Below are 20,877 nucleotides of genomic sequence, written 5' to 3'. Positions count from 1 at the left end.
TGTGAAAAAACATCTGTGCATTCGTGTTTGGACTAGCAAATCAAATATGAGTCTACCTAGAGGAGGTTGTTTTATGATGTTACGCATCTGCTGAGCAAAGTCCATAATATATTTTATTGTGTCCCATCCCAAATTTATCAGTTCCATTCCTGGGGAACTGCATGATCCCTGTAGTCTAAGGAAACACTATCTGATTATAATAAGAAGTGTTCTGTGTATTGTGATTTTGTTTTTGTTACTGCCATCAATTGAATTTATTTATTTATTTACATCATTTATATTCCGCCCTTCTTTCTCACCCCGAAGGGGACTCAGGGCGGATCACATTACACATATTAGGCAAACATTCAATGCCTTTTTAACACAGGACAAAGACAAACATAGCTCCGAGCGGGCCTCGAACTTATGACCTCCTGGTCAGTGACTCATTGCTCTCCTGTCTGCGCCACAGCCCCGGGCTGCTTCTTTTTAAAATTCTTTACTTTATATGGGTTTTACTTTGTTTTGTTTTAACCTTTACTGTAAGCTTCAATCTCATATTGGGAGAAATGTGGAATACATAATTAAATTACATTACTAGATTACTAGTTTTTTTTTTAATCCTGCATTACATTTGACATGGCCTGAACTAAGGTCTACGTACAAGGCTCTTGGAAGAATGGAATTGAGTAACTATATATTTTAAGCTTGTATAATGTGGTTTTTTTTTTTATTAATTACTGTTAATCATTTTAGATGTGTTGTTGATTTTTATTGATTGTATTTGGGCATTGAGTTTTGCCAGTTGTTGTAAGCCGCCTTGAGTCCCCTCGGGTGACGGGATAAAAATGTTGTAAATAAATAAATAAATAAATAAATTGGTGTTCAGATCGAGGAATGCAGATGGAACTCTTCCCTCTCCCTCTCCTCAGGGATCAAGCTTCGTGAAGCCAACCAGCAGCAGCAGTTCAACCGCAACGTGGAAGACATTGAGCTGTGGCTCTACGAAGTGGAAGGGCACTTGGCTTCGGACGATTATGGGAAGGACCTCACCAACGTCCAGAACCTTCAGAAGAAACACGCTCTGCTGGAAACGGATGTGGCTGCTCACCAGGTATAGCCGGTCGCTTTACATTTCCTTATGTGCCATTAATAATATTATAATGTAATACAATATAATAATAATACACTATTATAATGGTATATTTATATTACATGTAATATTACTAATAATATTACAATATAGTGTTATAGTACAATACTAGCTGTGCCCAGCCACGCGTTGCTGTAGCGTTGTCTGGTGGTGTCTGTATTTTATAGGCAGTGTGGAAGAGGCCTAAGTGAGGCCTAACTCTGCCTGTCCCCTGGTCTGAGTGGGTTGCTAGGAGACCAAGTGGGCAGAGCTTAGCCTTCTAACTGGCAGCAATTGGATAAAAACAATTATTCCTCTCCCTCTAATTAGGACTTTATTTTTCTTTTCTTTTTGTTGTATCAACCTAGAGGCGTGGATGAGGGGTTGTGCTGTCAATTTTCAAGGTTGTGGGGTGTTTAGTTTTGTTGTTTTGTCGGTCGCCAGGATTCCATCACTCTTTTATATATATAGATGGTAATATATAATGCTTATATTGTGCTATACGAATAATATAATATGTTGTACAGTAGAGTCTCATTTATCCAACATAAACAGGCCGGTGGAACGTTGTATAAGCAAATATGTTGGATAATGAGAAATTAAGAAAAAGCCTATTAAACATCAAATTAGGTTATGATTTTACAAATTAAGCACCAAAACATCATGTTATAAAACAAATTTGACAGAAAAAGTAGTTCATTACACATTAATGCTATGTAGTAATTTCTGTATTTACGAATTTAGCACCAAAATATCACGATATATTGAAAACATTGACTACAAAAATGCATTGGATAATCCAGAACGTTGGATGAGCAAGTGTTGGATAAGTGAGACTCTACTGTAATTTCTGTATTTACGAATTTAGCACCAAAATATCACAATGCATTGATAACCTTGACTACAAAAATGCGTTGGATAATCCAGAACGTTGGATCAGTGAGTGTTGAATAATTGAGACTCTACTGTATGTACATATGACTTGTAAGCTGCCGTGAGTCCCCTTCAGGGTGAGAAGGGCGGGATATAAATGTCACTAATAAATAATAATAAATAAAGGAAACTCCCGATGAGATCTCATCAGAGCCCACAGAGGTGTTTACATGAAGGCTGCTGCAGGCCTGAGGGTTCTTAATACTAAATGATGTCTTTTAGGACCGCATTGATGGCATCACCATCCAGGCCAGACAGTTCCAGGAGGCCGGGCACTTCGATGCCGACAACATCAAGAAGAAGCAGGAGGCGTTGGTCGCCCGGTACGAGGCCCTCAAGGACCCCATGGTGGCCCGCAAGCAGAAGCTGGCCGATTCCCTTCGCCTGCAGCAGCTCTTCCGGGACGTGGAAGACGAGGAGACCTGGATCCGAGAGAAGGAGCCCATTGCGGCCTCGACCAACAGAGGTGGGTTCAGCAGGGAGAAGGGTTAGATGGGTAGCTCTAATATGTATCTAGACACATATTGTAGACACCCTACATTTGGCCTTGTCTTTTGCCTTTCAGGAAAGGACCTGATCGGGGTGCAGAACTTGCTGAAGAAGCACCAAGCCTTGCAAGCGGAGATTGCAGGACACGAGCCTCGCATCCGAGCCGTCACTCAGAAGGGAAATGCCATGGTGGACGAAGGTATCCGCGCCTAACCTATTTGCATATGTGCAACAAGTTTTACTATATACTATCTTACTTGTTTTTCATTGGTTTAATTAGGCTGTATTTTATTGTATGTTGAAACTGGGCTCGTCCCCATGTGAGCTGCCCCGAGTCCCCTCTGGGGAGATGGGAGCGGGATAATAACAATAATAATAATAATAATATTTATTTATTTATTTGCGACATTTATATACCGCCCTTCTCACCCCGAAGGGGACTCAGGGCGGTTTACAAGTATATATACATACAATATATTATATTATACAACTATATCACAATATTATTAGTAATATTGCATGTAATATAAATATACAATTATAATAGTGAATTATAATAATTATTACATTGTATTACATCATAATATTATTATTAATATTACATGTATATACAATGTATTATAATATTAGTATTATAATATTATAATATTATTAATAATAATAATAACAACAACAACTGCAAAAGGCCACCCTGCTGGGATCTGCGTGCATCATCCGAAAATACATCACACAGTCCTAGACACTTGGGAAGTGTTCGACTTGTGATTTTGTGATATGAAATCCAGCATGACTATCTTGTTTGCCGTGTCATGCAATAAAATAATAATAATAATAACAAATTTATTCTTATACCCCGCCCCATCTCCCCAAAGGGACTCGGGGCGGCTTACATGGGGCCTTGCCCAGACACAACAATATAAAAGCAAAAGCAAAACAATAAAACAAATTACTCAACAATAAAACATCAACATCGATAAAAACAGTCATAAAAGGTCAACATACAAAATAAAGTGTTAAAACAAAGAGATGAATTCACGGATCTGGGCCAAAGTGCAAAATATGTCAAAGTCAGGGAGAGGTAGTTACACAGCTGACATAGTCAATAAAGTGCTAAGCATAATACTGAGAAGGGATATAAAAATAAAGTTATTATTATTATAATTACTAGCTGTGCCCAGCCACGCGTTGCTGTGGCGAAGTATGGTGGTATGGGAAATAAAGTATTGAGGAATTGCTGGTAGTTAGGGTAAAGGGTAAAGGTTTTACCTTACATTAAGTCCATTATAAATGGGTTATATAGCTGTGTGGAAGGGCCTTGAGTCTACACTGCCATATAATCCAGTTAAAATCAGATAATCTGTATTTTATAGGCAGTGTGGAAGAGGCCTAAGTGAGGCCTAACTCTGCCTGTCTCCTGGGCTGAGTGGGTTGCTAGGAGACCAAGTGGGCGGAGCTTAGCCTTCTAACTGGCAGCAATCGGATAAAAACAATTATTCCTCTCCCTCTAATTAGGACTTTATTTTTCTTTTCTTTTTGTTGTATGAACGTAGAGGCATGGATGAGGGGTTGTGCTGCCAAGTTTAGTGTTTCTGGGATGTGTAGTTTCGTTGTTTTGTCCTAGGCCGAAATTTCATTACCCTTTTATATATATAGATAAGTGTGTGCACTTATAATATATTATATATTTGAAAATATCAGGAACGGCAGGGCTGTATCTTGTCAATCCTACGTCCTTGCCAAGGTCACCAGTGACGTTAGCTTTGTGCGTAATATCCCAGAGGACATTATTAATAATTCCATTATGTCTGCCCAAGTTGTGTTTGTCCCCAAAAAGTAATCATAGGTCAGAGCCAGTCACGTTGGACGCACTCTGCCTGATTAAATTGGGCATGTTAATTAGATTTCCAGGAGGAAGCAAGGAGAACATAAAGTCTCATGATAGCTGAGATGAAAGACAGAGCCATCGTAGTAGTTGGTTCCCTTTTGTTTGGAGGAAGGATCTGTATTTCTTCTCGAGAGTTCTGCCTCTTTCTCTGGGAAATCGCTTAAATTCCATCACCATGTTTCCAGTGCGGAAACGAGCCCAGAAGATTCAGCTTACTCGGGATTGCTGTTCTTTTTCAATTTAGGACACTTTGCTGCCGAAGACGTGAAAGCCAAGCTGAGCGACCTGAACCAGAAATGGGAATCCTTGAAAGGCAAGGCCTCCCAGCGCCGGCAGGATCTGGAGGACTCCCTGCAGGCCCAGCAGTACTTTGCCGACGCCAACGAGGCCGAGTCCTGGATGCGGGAGAAGGAGCCCATCGTGGGCAGCACCGACTACGGGAAGGACGAGGATTCGGCCGAGGTGCGTCCTTTTGACAGGCTCGGAAACGGGAGAGTTGATTTCAAGAGTGCAGCCAATGAAAAATTATTCTTGGGCAGCTTCTCCTAACCTCGCACTCCCACCATCCCCAGTCGGCATGGCCACTGGACATGATGGGAGTTGTTCAACCCAAGGAGAGGAATTGGGGAAACCTGGTCTGAGATGGGCAGGAATGGAGGATGGGGCAGTTAGCAACGTCAAGGCTGGGTGGTGCCAAAGTGTGACGGGGGTAACATATACATTTATTCTTGGGCTGAAATGTACCACTTCGTTCTTCTTCGTGGTTCCTCTGAAATCGCACATATGGGTTTACTCTGCGCAGTTTTCTTTTTATGTACTGTATATACATGATATACAGTACATAAAAATATATGTATATAGGACCGGGTTGTGGCGCAGGCTGGAAAGCAAGCCAGCTGCAACAAATCAACAAATCACTCTTACCAAGAGGTCATGAGTTCGAGGCCAGCCCAGTGCCTGCGTCTTGTCTCTGTTCTATGTCATGGCATTGAATGTTTGCCTTTATGTGTGCAATGTGATCCGTCCTGAGTCCCCTTCAGGGTGAGAAGGGCGGAATATAAATGCTGAAATAAATAAATAAATAAATCACATATATCACGTATATACTCGAGTATAAGCCGACCCAAATATAAGCCGAGGCACCTGATTTTACCACAAAAAAACTGGGAAAACATTGACTCCAGTATAAACCACGTGTGGTAAATTTCAGAAATAAAAATAGATATCAATAAAATTACATTAAGTGAGGTATCTGTAGGTTAAATGTTTTTGAATATTTACATAAATCTCAAATTTAAGATACGACTGTCCAACTCTGATCAAGTCATTATTCTCATCTTCTTCAATGTCAATGTGCTTATGTATCCTTTTAATAATAATAGAGTAAAATAATACACGTAATAATAATAATAATAATAATACAGGAAAATAATTTATGTAATAATAAATAGAGTAAAATAATAAATGCAATAATAATAATATCAGAGTGAAATAATAAATGTATTAATTATAATAATAAAAATAAAGTAAAATAAATGTAATAGTAGCAACAATAATAGAGAAAAATAATAAATGTAATACAGTAGAGTCTCGCTTATCCAACGTAAACGGGCCGGCAGAATGTTGGATAAGCAAATATGTTGGATAATAGGGAGAGATTAAGGAAAAGCCTATTAAACATCAAATTAGGTTATGATTTTACAAATTAAGCACCAAAACATCATGTTATACAACAAATTTGACAGAAAAAGTAGTTCAATGCGCAGTAATGCTATGTAGTAATTACTGTATTTACGAATTTAGCACCAAAATATCACGATATATTGAAAACATTGACTACAAAAATGCGTTGGATAATCCAGAACGTTGGATAAGTGAGACTCTACTGTACTCGAATATAAGCCTAGTTTTTCAGCCCTTTTTTAGGACTGAAAAAAACCTCGGCTTCTACTCGGGTGAGGGTCCTAGTGGGCTTTTATTCAGGTTGGCTTATACTCAAATATATATGGTATATTTATTATTTTTTCTCTATTATTATTGGTATTGTAATATTTATTATTTTATTCTATTAATTATTATTATTACATTTATTATTTTACTCTATTATTGTTACTTTTATATTTATTTTCCTCTATTTTTATTAGTATTAATACATTTATTATTTTACTCTATTTATTATTACATTTATTATTTTACTGCATTTATTATTTCACTCTATTATTATTAAAAGGCTACATAGGCGCATTGACATTGAAGAAGATGAAAATAATGATTTAATCAGAGTTGAACAGTCATATCTTAAATGACAGTTTGATGTAAAGATTCAGAAACATTTAACCTACTGATGCCTGAATTAATGTAATTTTATTGGTATCTCGGCTTATACTGTAGTCAATGTTTTCCCAGGTTTTTCGTGGTAAAATTAGGTGCCTCGGCTTATATTCGAGTCGGCTTATACTCGAGTATAAATGGTAAATCTATTCTTGGGCTGAAATGTACGACTTCATTCTTCATGGTTTCTGTGAAATCGCACTTATGGGTTTACTTTGCGCAGTTTTCTTTTTATGTATGTATCTCAACCACTGATAGGAAAATAGCAGTGTAGTCTTTTCTTGGAGGGTGTAGTTGTTGGAGTGTCATCCTGTCCTTCTGTTTCCAGGCTCTTCTCAAGAAGCACGAAGCCCTGATGTCCGACCTCTCCGCTTATGGCAGCAGCATCGAGGCCTTGAGGGAACAAGCCCAGGCCTGTCGGGTAAGGCTTACGGGTCGCTTTTTAAAAACTCATTTTATGCTTTTAATTCGTTTTTATGATCAATGTAATGTATTGTTTTTATAATGTCGATTTTATTGTGTTTTATGTATTGTAATATGTCTTAATTGTTGTACTTGTTTTGTTTTCGGGCCTTTGTCCTGTGTTAGCCGCCCCACGTCCCTATCTCTGGTGGCAGGATAGAAAAATAAAGTTACAGTAGAGCAGAGGTCCTCAAACATTTAAAGCAGAGGACCGGTCCACAATCCTTCAGACTGTTGAGGGGCCGAATTATCATTTGGAAAAAAAAACCGAACAAATTCCTATGCACTCTGCACATATCTTATTTGTAGTGCAAAACAACAACAATAACAATGAAAGACCAATACAATATTTAAAAATGAAAATAATTTTAGCCAACATAAACCTATCAGGATTTCAATAGGAAGTGTGGGTCTGATTCTGGCCAATGAGATAGTCAGGTTAATTAGGATTGTTGTTGTTGTGTGTCTTCAAGTCATGTCAGACTTTGGGCGAGCCTAAGTCCAAAATTATTTATTTATTCATTTACTACATTTATTTACTACATTTATATCCCACCCTTCTCACCCTGAAGGGAATTCAGAGCAGCTGTACGTACATACAATATATTATATTGTATGTCTTTCGGGCTGTGTGGCCATGTTCCAGAAGTATTCTCTCCTGACGTTTCACCCACATCTATGGCAGGCATCCTCAGAGGCTGTGAGGATCCTCACAACCTCTGAGGATGCCTGCCATAGATGTGGGCGAAACGTCAGGAGAGAATGCTTCTGGAACATGGCCACACAGCCCGAAAGACATACAACAACCCTGTGATCCCGGCCATGAAAGCCTTCGACAACACAATATATTATATTATTAGCATAGCACAATATTAGCATTATATATTACTATATTGAACTATACCACTATACTGTAATATTATACGTAATACATAACATATAATTAATATTATTATATGGTATTATTATTAGTATTGTATAAAATGATAATATTATTATCAATATCATATGTATATACAATATATTATTCTCCCCCTGGGGGAGAAGAGCGGTATATAAATTAATTAATTAAATAAATAAATATACAATATATTATTAAAACTGATATAAAAATATTATATTATAAATGAGGGCGGGGGCCAGGTAAATGACCTTGGAGAGCCACATCTGGCCCCCGGGCCTTAGTTTGGGGACCCCTGCAGTAGAGTCTCACTTATCCAACATAAACGGGCCGGCAGAAGCTTGGATAAGCGAATATGTTGGATAATAAGGAGGGACTAAGGAAAAGCCTATTAAACATCAAATCAGGTGATGATTTTACAAATTAAGCACCAAAACATCATGTTATACAACAAATTTGACAGAAAAAGTAGTTCAATGTGCAGTAATGCTATGTAGTAATTACTGTATTTATGGATTTAGCACCAAAATATCACGATGTATTGAAAACATTGACTACAAAAATGAACTGGATAATCCAGAACGTTGGATAAGTGAGTGTTGGATAAGTGAGACTCTACTGTACTTACTTACTTACTTTTTCTCTCAAGCCTTATTTATGTGGCCCCGGTCAGTGGGCAGCAGTGACCGTCAAGCTCTTAGAACAAACCAATGTTTAGATGAAGTGAATAATGTACAGCCTATGGTGTGTAATCTAGCACTTGGCCGTTATGGGCCTACAATTTGCAGTATGTAATAGCAATTAATGATATGGAAATTCTAGGGAAACCCCACCAGATATTAACTTAAAAGGCTTATTTTTTCCATACGATGGAACCCTAAAAACATGGCTATGTGCCCAGGCTTTCAAGGAATAAATGATGAAAGACGACACGGATGGACCTATGGATACAGCACAAGGTTTTTTGGACAAACTGATCTGATCAAAAGTTTTAAATGTATATATTAGGGCCGGGCTGTGGCGCAGCTGGCTAGTAACCAGCTGCAATAAATCACTACTGACCGAGAGGTCATGAGTTCGAAGCCCGGGTCGGGTTAAGCCCCCGACCATTAAATAGCCTGGCTTGCTGTTGACCTATGTAGCCCCGAAAGACAGTTGCATCTGTCAAGTAGGGAAATTTAGGTACGCTTTATGCGTGAGGCTAATTTAACTAATTTACAACATCATAAAAACTGCCAGCAAAACACGAGGAAAGGAATGAGGAAGTACAGCCACTAGTGGACAGTGAAGCAACAGCTCCCCCTGTGGCCGGAATCGTGAAGCTGGAAAAAAATGTTAAATGCCTCTGTGTCTGTCTATATATGTTGTTTGTCTGTTGGCATTGAATGTTTGCCATGTATGTGTTCATTGTAATCCACCCTGAGTCCCCTTCGAGGTGAGAAGGGCAGAATATAAATACAGTAGAGTCTCACTTATCCAACATAAACGGGCCGGCAGAACGTTGGATAAGCAAATATGTTGGATAATAAGGAGGAATTAAGGAAAAGCCTATTAAGCATCGAATTAAGTTATGATTTTACAAATTAAGCACCAAACATAATGTTATACAACAAATTTGACAGAAAAGGTAGTTCAATACAAAATAATGCTATGTACTTATTTATTTATTTATTATTACATCACTTCTACCCCGCCCTTCTCACCCATCAGGGGACTCAGGGCGGCTTACAATATAAACATACACATTAAAAACAGTTTTCATCAAATTTGAAAATCCATCAAGATTAAAAATTACAATAAAATTAAGAATAGCCATTAAAATATACATAATTATACATTTAAATATACATTTAAGGCGCTTTCCATGTTCATGTGGGGTCTGTCAGTAGGTCATATATTCTTATCTCATTTTTGCTGCTACTCATGCTCGAATGCCTGGTCCCATAACCACGTTTTTGTCCTCTTTCGGAAAGACAGGAGGGAGGGAGCCTGCCTGACTTCAATGGGGAGGGCGTTCCATAGGCGGGGTATTTACTGTATTTATGAATTTAGCACCGAAATATCACAATTTATTGAAAACATTGACTACAAAAATGCGTTGGATAATCCAGAACTTTGGATGAGTGAGACTCTACTGTACTGTAAGTAAATAAATAAATAAATAAATATTGTAATTTTATATTGTATTTAATAGTCTTAATTGATGTTATGTATTGTTTGATATTGTTTTTATGTGGGCATCGAACTTACATTGTTGTAAGCCGCCCTGAGTCCCTTCAGGGTGAGAAGGGCGAGATACAAATGTTGGAAATAAATAAATAAAAATAAATATCTCCCTCTTTGTTTAGCAACAAGTTGCTCCAACCGATGACGAAACGGGCAAAGAGCTGGTTCTGGCTCTGTATGACTATCAAGAGAAGAGTCCTCGGGAGGTGACCATGAAGAAGGGAGACATCCTGACTCTGCTGAACAGCACCAACAAGGTACCATCCCCGGCGGATGTTCCCTCAAGGACCTGCCTTGGCCTCCAGCAAGTTCAGGGCCACCTCTGTCCTTTGAGCTGCTTTTGAGGGCTGCTTCTGTCTCGGCTTCCCCGCAGGACTGGTGGAAGGTGGAAGTGAACGACCGGCAGGGCTTTGTCCCGGCTGCCTACGTGAAGAAGCTGGACCCGGCCCAGTCCGCCTCCCGGGAGAACCTTCTGGACGAACAGGGCAGCATCGCCTTGCGGCAGGAGCAAGTCGACAACCAGTAAGATCCGGACTTGTCCGTGTCTTTGAAGAGCCTCCCTTTTGTTTTGAGGGGTTGACATGCCTAACTGTTCCTTTTTCCTAGAAAAGGTTCCTCCAGAAAGCATCCTGCATCCCCTTCCATCCTATGGGTCCGTTTCCTCGCATCTTCTGCTTCCTCCCCATTTTCGCCGTTCAAAAAAAGTTTTCTTTATAATTGACTACCTAACTTGTGTTGTCTGTGTTTTCCTAACTTTCGACCATTCCAGTCCTGAGCAACGTGTCTGTTTTTAAAATCACAACACCCCAATTATCTTCAAACATGATTCTGAATGAGATCCTTTCTTCAATCGAGTATCCCGACGTACAGTGCTGTCCCTTGCTTGGGCTTACATTTTGATTTGACTTGGTCCTGAAAGGTCCAAGAGTATTGCTCCAGGCAAACTAATTCATATTTTCTAATTTTGTATGGAAAACCTCCCAAACTCAAGTAGGAAAGTAGCATATTATTGTGCCAAAAAAAGGAGACTTACTGTATATACTCCAATATAAGCCAACCCGAATATAAGCCGAGGCATCAAATTTTACCACAAAAAAACTGGGAAATCATTGATTCAAGTATAAGCCGAGGGTGGTAAATTTCAGAAATAAAAATAGATACTAATAAAATTACATTAATTGAGGCATCAGAGGGTTAAATGTTTCTGAATATTTACATCAAGCTCCTAATTTAAGATAAGATTGTCCAACTCTGATTAAATCATTATTCTCATCTTCTTCAAAGTAAATGTGCTTATGTATTCTTTTAATAATAATAGAGTAAAATACAGTAGAGTCTCACTTATCCAACACTCGATTATCCAACGTTCTGGATTATCCAATGCATTTTTGTAGTCAATGTTTTCAATATATCGTGATATTTTGGTGCTAAATTCGTAAATACAGTAATTACAACATAACATTACCACATATTGAACTACTTTTTCTGTCAAATTTGTTGTATAACATTATGTTTTGGTGCTTAACTTGTAAAATAATAACCTAATTTGATGTTTAATAGGCTTTTCCTTAATCCCTCCTTATTCAAGATATTCGCTTATCCAAGCTTCTGCCGGCCCGTTTATGTTGGATAAGTGAGACTACTGTACTCGAATATAAGCCAAGGCATCTAATTTTACCACAAAACAACTGGGAAATCATTGACTCCAGTTCAAGCCGAGGGTGGGAAATTTCAGAAATAAAGATACCAATAAAAGTACATTAATTGAGGCATCAGTAGGTTAAATGTTTCTGAATATTTACATCAAGCTCTAATTTAAGATAAGATTCTCCAACTCTGATTAAATCATTCTTCTCATCTTCTTCAATGTAAATGTGCTTATGTATCCTTTTGATAATAATAGAGTAAAATAATACATGTAATAATAATAATAAATACAGGAAAATAATACAATAATAGAGTAGAATAATAAATGTAATAATAATAAGATCAGATTGAAATAATAAATGTAATAATAATAATAATAATAATAATAATAATAAAATAGAGTAAAATAAATGTAATAGTAGCAACAATAATATAGTATAATAGTAAATGTACAGTAGAGTCTCACTTATCCAATCTGATCTCTTTTTTCGATAGAGTTACGAGTTGGGTCGATACAGGGAATGCCGTGGATGTAGCATATCTAGATTTCAGTAAGGCCTTCGACAAAGTCCCCCACGACCTTCTGGCAAGGAAACTAGTAAAATGTGGGCTAGACAAAACTACGGTGAGGTGGATCTGTAATTGGCTAAGCGAACGAACCCAAAGGGTGCTCACCAATGCGTCGTCTTCATCATGGAAAGAAGTGACAAGTGGAGTGCCGCAGGGCTCCGTCCTGGGCCCGGTTCTGTTCAACATCTTTATTAACGACTTAGACGAAGGGTTAGAAGGCACGATCATCAAGTTTGCAGATGACACCAAACTCGGAGGGATAGCTAACACTCCAGAAGACAGGAGCAGAATTCAAAACGATCTTGACAGACTAGAGAGATGGGCCGAAACTAACAAAATGAAGTTCAACAGGGACAAATGCAAGATACTTCACTTCGGCAGAAAAAATGGAAATCAAAGATACAGAATGGGGGACGCCTGGCTTGACAGCAGTGTGTGCGAAAAAGATCTTGGAGTCCTCGTGGACAACAAGTTAAACATGAGCCAACAATGTGATGCGGCAGCTAAAAAAGCCAATGGGATTTTGGCCTGCATCAATAGGGGAATAACGTCTAGATCCAGGGAAGTCATGCTCCCCCTTATTCTATTCTGCCTTGGTCAGACCACACCTGGAATACTGTGTCCAGTTTTGGGCACCGCAGATGAAGGGAGATGCTGACAAGCTGGAAAGCGTCCAGAGGAGGGCAACTAAAATGATTAAGGGTCTGGAGAACAAGCCCTATGAGGAGAGGCTTAAAGAGCTGGGCATGTTTAGCCTGCAGAAGAGAAGGCTGAGAGGAGACATGATAGCCATGTACAAATATGTGAGGGGAAGTCATAGGGAGGAGGGAGCAAGCTTATTTTCTGCTGCCCTGCAGACTAGGACACGGAACAATGGCTTCAAACTACAGGAAAGGAGATTCCACCTGAACATCAGGAAGAACTTCCTCACTGTGAGGGCTGTTCGGCAGTGGAACTCTCTCCCCCGGACTGTGGTGGAGGCTCCTTCTTTGGAGGCTTTTAAGCAGAGGCTGGATGGCCATCTGTCGGGGGTGCTTTGAATGCGATTTCCTGCTTCTTAGCGGGGGGTTGGACTAGATGGCCCTTGAGGTCTCTTCCAACTCTACTATTCTATGATTCTATGATTCTATGATCAAGCTAAATGGGCCGGCAGAAGCTTGGATAAGCGAATATCTTGGATAATAAGGAGGGATTAATGAAAAGCCTATTAACCATCAAATTAGGTTATGATTTTACAAATTAAACACCAAAACATCATGTTATACAACAAATTTGACAGAAAAAGTAGTTCAATACGCAGTAATGCTATGTAGTAATTACTGTATTTACGAATTTAGCACCAAAATATCACAATGCATTGAAAACATTGACTACAAAAATGCGTTGGATAATCCAGAACGTTGGATACGTGAGCGTTGGATAAGTGAGACTCTACTGTACCAAAAAATTACATTAATTGAGGCATCATTAGGTTAAATGTTTCTGAATATTTACATCAAGCTCTAATTTAAGATAAGACTGTCCAACTCTGATTAAATCATTATTCTCATCTTCTTCAATGTTAATGTGCTTATGTATCCTTTTAATAATAATAAGAGTAAAATAATACATGTAATAATAATAATAATAAATACAGGAAAATAATACAAGTAATAATAAATAGAGTAGAATAATAAATGTAATAATAATAAGATCAGATTGAAATAATAAATGGATTAATAATAATAATAATAATAATAATAAAAATAGAGTAAAATAAATGTAATAGTAGCAACAATAATAGAGTATAATAATAAATGTAATAATAATAGAGTAAAATAATAAATGTAATAATACCAATAATAATAGAGAAAAATAATAAATGTACCATATATTTTCGAGTATAAGCTGATCCAAATATAAGCCAACCAGGTTCCTCACCCAAGTATAAGCCGAGGGGGGCTTTTTTAGTCCTAAAAAAAGGGCTGAAAAACTAGGCTTATACTTGAGTATATACATAGTCCTTCCCTTGTTTGAACACATGGTTAAGGAGGCTTGTATATAACTGAGTCCTCACTGCAATCCCGATGCGACAGAGCTGTTTTTCTCCATCGTGGCCTCTGTGAAATCGCAAAGCATCCCTGACCGACTCAGCCCTGGTGCAAGACTTGAACTGTACTGCTGGGAGCCTCCGTTCTGATCCTTTGCACCCGTGATCCATGTCCATCACTTCCATGTGACACCTCCCTCCCTTCTTTCCATTTCCTCCCTTCCCTGATCCGTGAATGGAGCCCCTGCCTGTATTTATTTGTGTTAATCAGACTAATGATATTTGCATGCTTTTTCTGCTGTGCTCCCTCTCTGTCTGTGCAGGACTCTTATAACTAAGGAGGTCGGCAGTGTCTCTCTCCGTATGAAACAGGTGGAAGAACTGTGAGTAGGCCGAGCCCTTTGTGGGAAAACAAAACCAAACCCAACCCACGCTGTCTCCTAATATCATTGCCTTGTCATCTTTCCATCCTTGCGTCCGTAGCAGGATCGGTCTTTGCTTTTACAAGTCTGAGTTGGATTTGTTGGGGCCCTGGTGAGCTTCAGCCAGTGGCCTAGAGTAATGCTACTTAAAAGTGGCGGTCCGTGGACCACTGCAGGTCCCTGAGCCGGTTGCTGCTGGTCTCTGGGAAGCTTCCGGGATAGACTGGAACAATTGCAGCCAATTGGCACAAATATACGAGGGCTATCCACTAAGTAGGTTACATTTTGGATTTTAAAAAGGACAAAGTATAGGAGAAATTATTTACCTTATGCAGCTGAAAGACACATCCCAAAACTACAATCTCATGTAATCCCCATCGAAATGTAGGCACGTCTCATATAGATAAATGAGTTTGAAAAGGTCTGCCCCAGTAAATTTGCCACCTCTCCTCCATTTCCATTTTGGTTACGCTGCAGGAAGGGAGACGGGGGAAGAGCTGAGGACACAAGCGGGGAATTTACTGGAGCAGTACTTTTCAAACTCATTTATCTATATGAGACATGCCTAGATTTCAATGGGGATTACATGAGATTGTAGTTTTGTGATGTGTCTTTCAGCTGCATATGGTAAATGATTTCTCCTATACTTTGTCCTTTTTAAAATCCAAAACGTAACCTACTTTGTGGATAGCCCTCGTAGTACCAGTTCCAGTGGGGGAAATTGCTGGTCCTCGACATCAGTCACACCGTGGGGCGTGTTGCTGGTTTCTCTCCGTTACTTTGACTTCCCAGTGTTGCTCTAGTTGGCTGTTGTAAATTCATGTGGATGTTTGTTTGGATTTGATGTTTTTATATGATTTTGTTTGACTACATGTAGTTTAATTTATTGATGTTAGGTTTAATTTATTGATGTTAGGCTTTAAATTGATGTTACAGTAGTCTCACTTATCCAACATAAACAGGCCGGCAGAACGTTGGGTAAGCAAATATGTTGGATAATAAGGAGAGATTAAGAAAAAGCCTATTAAACATCAAATTAGGTTATGATTTTACAAATTAAGCACCAAAACATCATGTTATACAACAAATTTGACAGAAAAAGTAGTTCATTACACATTAACTTAACTTTTAACTTAGTGTTCATGTGGCCCGCCCTTGTTTTTATCGTTCTTCTGATTGTTCTTCTGATTTTGCGTTGTAATGTATATTTTCATTTATTGTATTGTTCAATGTGTTATGATTTGTTGTTCTTTTTATATTCTATTATATTGTATTGTTCTGGGCATGGCCCCATGTAAGCCGCCCCGAGTCCCCGTTGGGGAGATGGTGGCGGGGTATAAATAAAGTTTTATTATTATTATTATTATTATTATTATTATTATTATTAATAATACTATGTAGTAATTACTGTATTTACGAATTTAGCACTAAAATATCACAATGCATTGAAAACATTGACTACAAAAATGTGTTGGATAATCCAGAACGCTGGATAAGTGAGACTCTACTTATTTTTATATGTAGGGTTTCTCTAGGATGTTTATGTCAGCATTTGTTTGTTTATGGAGGCATTGAATGTTTGCCATTTTATGTTGGAATCCACCCTGAGTCCCCTCAGGGAGATAGGGCGGAATACAAATAAAGTTTATTATTACAGTAGAGTCTCACTTATCCAACATTCGCGTATCCAACATTCTGGATTATCCAATGCATTTTTGTAGTTGACGTTTTCAATAAATCGTGATATTTTGGTGCTAAATTCGTAAATACAGTAATTACTACATAGCATTATTTCATATTGAACTACCTTTTCTGTCAAATTTGTTGTATAACATGATGTTTGGGTGCTTAATTTGTAAAATCATAACCTAATATGATGCTTAATAGGCTTTTCCTTAATCCCTCCTTATTATCCAACATATTTGCTTATCCAACGTTCTGCCGGCCCGTTTATGTTGGATAAGTGAGGCTCTACTGTATTATTATTATTACTAGCTGTGCCCGGCCACGCGTTGCTGTGGCAAAGTGGTGGTGGTATTGGTCAAAAATTGTTGTGTAATTTTTATTTGACGTTATTTGTATTTTTTTATTAATTTTATTGTAAGTTATCTTCTTATTTATTATATTTTATTATTTTCTTGTATTATTTTTAGTTATTTTCTGTTATTATAGTATTTTATCGTATTAATTTTTTAGTGTTTTTAATTATTTTTTAGTGTTTATTATTATTTTTTATTGGGTTGCTAGGAGACCAAGTTGGAGGAGCTTAGCCTTCTAACTGGCAGCAATTGGATAAAAGCAATTATTCCTCTCTCTCTAATTAGGACTTTATTTTTCTTTTCTTTTTGTTGTATCAACCTAGAGCCATGGATGATGGGTTGTGTTGTCAAATTTTGAGGTTGGGGGGCCTGTAGTTTTGTTGTTTTGTGGGTCGCCGTGATGCCATCACTCTTTTATATATATTGATTATTATTGCCATTCTGTTACGCTGTGCATTGCAGCCTCCGTTCTAGATGGCCACTCCTGCTTTGCCGCTCTTGCCTTGTCCAGAAGTGTCCGTTCACAGTCCTAGTTCTCATAGTTGGTAGAGAGGGCCTTTGTGGTTGCCGGTGGCTGGTTCTGTAGAGCCCTATGTGGTCTTTCGAGGCAGATCTCCTCCATCTTGTGACTGCGGGTCCATGTTGTGCCACTATTGTGTGTCCTTGGCTCAGATGGCGACTCACTCCCGCCCTGCTCTGTGTTCCAGGTATCACTCTCTCCTCGACCTGGGGGAGAAGCGCAAGGCCATGCTGGAGAAGAGCTGCAAGAAGTTCATGCTCTTCCGCGAGGCCAACGAGCTCCAGCAGTGGATCAACGAGAAGGAGACGGCGCTCACCAACGAGGAGGTCGGGGCCGACCTGGAACAGGTGGAGGTGCTGCAGAAGAAGTTCGACGACTTCCAGAAAGTGAGTGTTGGAGGGATAGAGCCTTATTACAGGGGGCCGGGCTGTGGCGCAGCTGGTTAGTAACCAGCTGCTATAAATCACTACTGACCGAGAGGTCATGAGTTCGAAGCCCGGGTCGGGTTAAGCCTCCGACCATAAAAAAAAAAAAAAAAATAGCCCCGGCTTGCTGTTGACCTAGCAGCCCCGAAAGACAGTTGCATCTGTCAAGTAGGGAAAATTTAGGAACGCTTTATGTGGGAGGCTAATTTAACTAATCTACAACACCATAAAACTGCTCACGAGGAAAAGAAGAGGAAGAACAGCCACCAATGGACGGTGAAGCAACAGCTCCCCCTGTGGCCGGAATCGTGAAGCTGGAAAGATGTTAAAAAATGCCTCTGTGTCTGTCTAAAAACTGAATGTTGTTTGTCTGTTGGCATTGAATGTTTGCCATATATGTGTTCATTGTAATCCGCCCTGAGTCCCCTTCGGGGTGAGAAGGGCGGAATATAAATACTGTAAATAAATAAATAAATAAATTTCAAAGCCTATGACCTGTGGTCCAAATGTGGCCCAGGACAGCTATCCATATGGCCCAACACAAAATCATCAACTGACCTTTTGATAACTTGATTGCTTGGGTCTGAGCACAACGTCCGTAGTCGACAAATGGACCGGAAGGAATAATCAGAATACTGATGATCAGAAATCTGTGTCTCTGGCCATCTTGGGTTTCCATCAGTGGGATTTCCCTGCTCTTTCCAGGATCTGAAAGCCAACGAGTCCCGGCTGAAGGACATCAACAAAGTGGCCAACGACCTGGAGTCCGAGGGCCTCATGGCTGAAGAAGTGCAGGCCGTGCAGCAGCAGGTTGGTCCCCGCTTACATCTCCTCCACTTTCAATGTAATTTTTGGAAAATAGGGTTGAGATGTTTTCAAAGATGAATCTAATGCTGCTCAAAAAGAAAAAAAGTTTTGATAAGTTATTAGGAGTCCATTAGTAAAATGGGGCCTTTTATGTTGGTTTGGGGACGTTCTTGAGATACAAAATACGGATTTTAGGACTGGTTTCAACTTCCTGAAAGGCACTTCTGGATTTTGCTTGCCTTTTCCTCTTCTCAGAAAGTCTTGTTGCTCTTAAGCAGAAATAAATACCTTCGTTCTCTTCACTTTTGCAGGAAGTGTACGGAGCGATGCCACGGGTAAGTACTCCCTACATCATTTCTCAGCCTTGGTTGTTTGACCCAGGAAGGAAATGCAACACCTTGTTGAAGAATCAACCTTCATACTAGATTTTTTCTTCCAAACAGGATGAAACCGACTCCAAGACGGCATCTCCTTGGAAGGTAGGAACCTCCTGGTGAAGGACACCGGTTTGGGCTGAGTCTTTGAAAAGCTTGTTCTCAGGCTTAGTTTGAATTTGACTGTTGGGATGAGTGTTGCTTTATTGCTCACCTTTAAACCAATATCTCTATTAAATAAATTACAAAAAGTTCCTGAATAAATTCATACATGCAGGTCAGCCAGACTTTCTTCTGAAAAGCCACATTTGGAACGACCTGAGAGTTGCTTTGGATACAACCGAAATTCCTGGATAAACCTTAACGAAAGAAAAGGAGCGCTAGCGTTCACAGATGCAGAAAAAGCCTTTGATAATGTCAATTGGGGATTTCTTTTATTTCCTTTCATTCACTTCCCTTTCTTCTGCAGTCTGCCCGGATGATGGTGCACACCGTGGCGACCTTTAACTCCATCAAGGTCAGTCTTATCATGGATCATCCTTTTTGGACAGAAAATTCCAGGGATGTTGGCAGCCCCATTTTGGGTGCCTCCAAGATTGAAAGCATTGGTCACTTGGGGGCCTGATGCCTTTCTCTTTCTTCTCTCTCCTTCCAGGAACTGAACGAGCGCTGGCGCTCCCTTCAGCAGTTGGCGGAAGAACGGAGCCAGCTTTTGGGAAGCGCCCACGAAGTCCAGAGGTTCCACAGGTGAGCTTCGCGGCTGCATTTCTGACTCACGGCAGCCCTCAAGCAAACCTAGCACAGGTTTTCCTTGGCAAGATTTGTGTTTACCGTTGCCTTCCTCTGACGCTTAAGTGACTTGCCGACCCAAGCTTCTTCTGTTGGTGTTCTTATATATACTTGCATGATTTTCCTCTGCCTTTTGGTTTGCTGACATGTTTTGTCCCTATCCTGCTTTGCAGAGACGCTGATGAAACCAAGGAGTGGATTGAGGAAAAGAACCAGGCCCTCAACACAGACAACTACGGGCACGACCTGGCCAGCGTGCAGGCCCTGCAGCGGAAGCACGAGGGCTTTGAGAGGGACCTGGCGGCTCTTGGCGACAAGGTAAAGTCAGCCAGAGGAGCGGGAGGCTTCTCCTGAGATCCCAAAGCCTTCCTTTTGGCTCAGTTTGGGTCCTCTTTCGCTCCTTCCAGGTGAACTCCCTGGGAGAGACTGCCGAGCGCCTGATCCAGTCTCACCCGGAAGCCTCTGAAGATCTCCAGGAGAAATGCACGGAGCTCAACCAAGCCTGGAACAGCCTGGGGAAGCGCGCCAACCAGCGCAAGGAGAAGCTTGGGGACTCCCATGACCTGCAGCGCTTCCTCAGCGACTTCAGGTGGGGTTTCTTCCCTCCCGTGTTAGGGATGGTGTTTTCAGTCTCGCCAGGACTTAATAGGCCCTTAGCCAGACCCCAATCATACCATTTCATTCATCCATCCAGTCATGACATATGGGCTCTAAGGCTACGTTGCTCTGTCTCTGTGCAGGGACCTGATGTCGTGGATCAACGGCATCCGTGGCCTCGTGTCCTCGGATGAACTCGCCAAGGATGTGACTGGAGCAGAGGCCTTATTGGAGCGACACCAGGTATGTAAACAATAATAGCAGCATCAACTACTATGTGTTTTAGAACTCAATGACAGACCCAGTTTTTTAGACTTGAA

At 39.9% G+C, this 20,877-nt stretch overlaps 2 protein-coding genes across 9 annotated transcripts in view; one reads left to right on the top strand and one right to left on the bottom strand.

Annotated features, from left to right (window-relative positions):
* dync2i2 (dynein 2 intermediate chain 2) overlaps positions 1-20,877 on the bottom strand; it is a 145,708-nt gene that overhangs the window by 77,308 nt on the left and 47,523 nt on the right. The gene's annotated exons all lie outside the window — the stretch shown is intronic.
* sptan1 (spectrin alpha, non-erythrocytic 1) overlaps positions 1-20,877 on the top strand; it is a 92,181-nt gene that overhangs the window by 43,666 nt on the left and 27,638 nt on the right. For 5 of the 8 annotated variants that reach the window (XM_062959402.1, XM_062959401.1, XM_062959400.1 and 2 more), the window contains 17 exons: positions 912-1,093; positions 2,267-2,510; positions 2,610-2,732; positions 4,663-4,880; positions 7,078-7,170; positions 10,461-10,595; positions 10,712-10,860; positions 14,908-14,967; positions 17,753-17,951; positions 18,696-18,800; positions 19,109-19,132; positions 19,241-19,276; positions 19,641-19,688; positions 19,827-19,918; positions 20,134-20,278; positions 20,368-20,549; positions 20,701-20,800. In XM_062959402.1, the coding sequence (XP_062815472.1) occupies positions 912-1,093; positions 2,267-2,510; positions 2,610-2,732; positions 4,663-4,880; positions 7,078-7,170; positions 10,461-10,595; positions 10,712-10,860; positions 14,908-14,967; positions 17,753-17,951; positions 18,696-18,800; positions 19,109-19,132; positions 19,241-19,276; positions 19,641-19,688; positions 19,827-19,918; positions 20,134-20,278; positions 20,368-20,549; positions 20,701-20,800 (2,135 nt within the window). The remainder of the gene's footprint in view (positions 1-911; positions 1,094-2,266; positions 2,511-2,609; positions 2,733-4,662; positions 4,881-7,077; positions 7,171-10,460; positions 10,596-10,711; positions 10,861-14,907; positions 14,968-17,752; positions 17,952-18,695; positions 18,801-19,108; positions 19,133-19,240; positions 19,277-19,640; positions 19,689-19,826; positions 19,919-20,133; positions 20,279-20,367; positions 20,550-20,700; positions 20,801-20,877) is intronic. The other 3 variants (XM_062959403.1, XM_062959407.1, XM_062959406.1) reach the window with 1 other exon arrangement.

Source organism: Anolis carolinensis, unplaced genomic scaffold, assembly GCF_035594765.1.
Source record: "Anolis carolinensis isolate JA03-04 unplaced genomic scaffold, rAnoCar3.1.pri scaffold_7, whole genome shotgun sequence".
NCBI lineage: Eukaryota > Metazoa > Chordata > Lepidosauria > Squamata > Dactyloidae > Anolis > Anolis carolinensis.
This window is presented reverse-complemented; position numbering and strand designations above follow the sequence as displayed.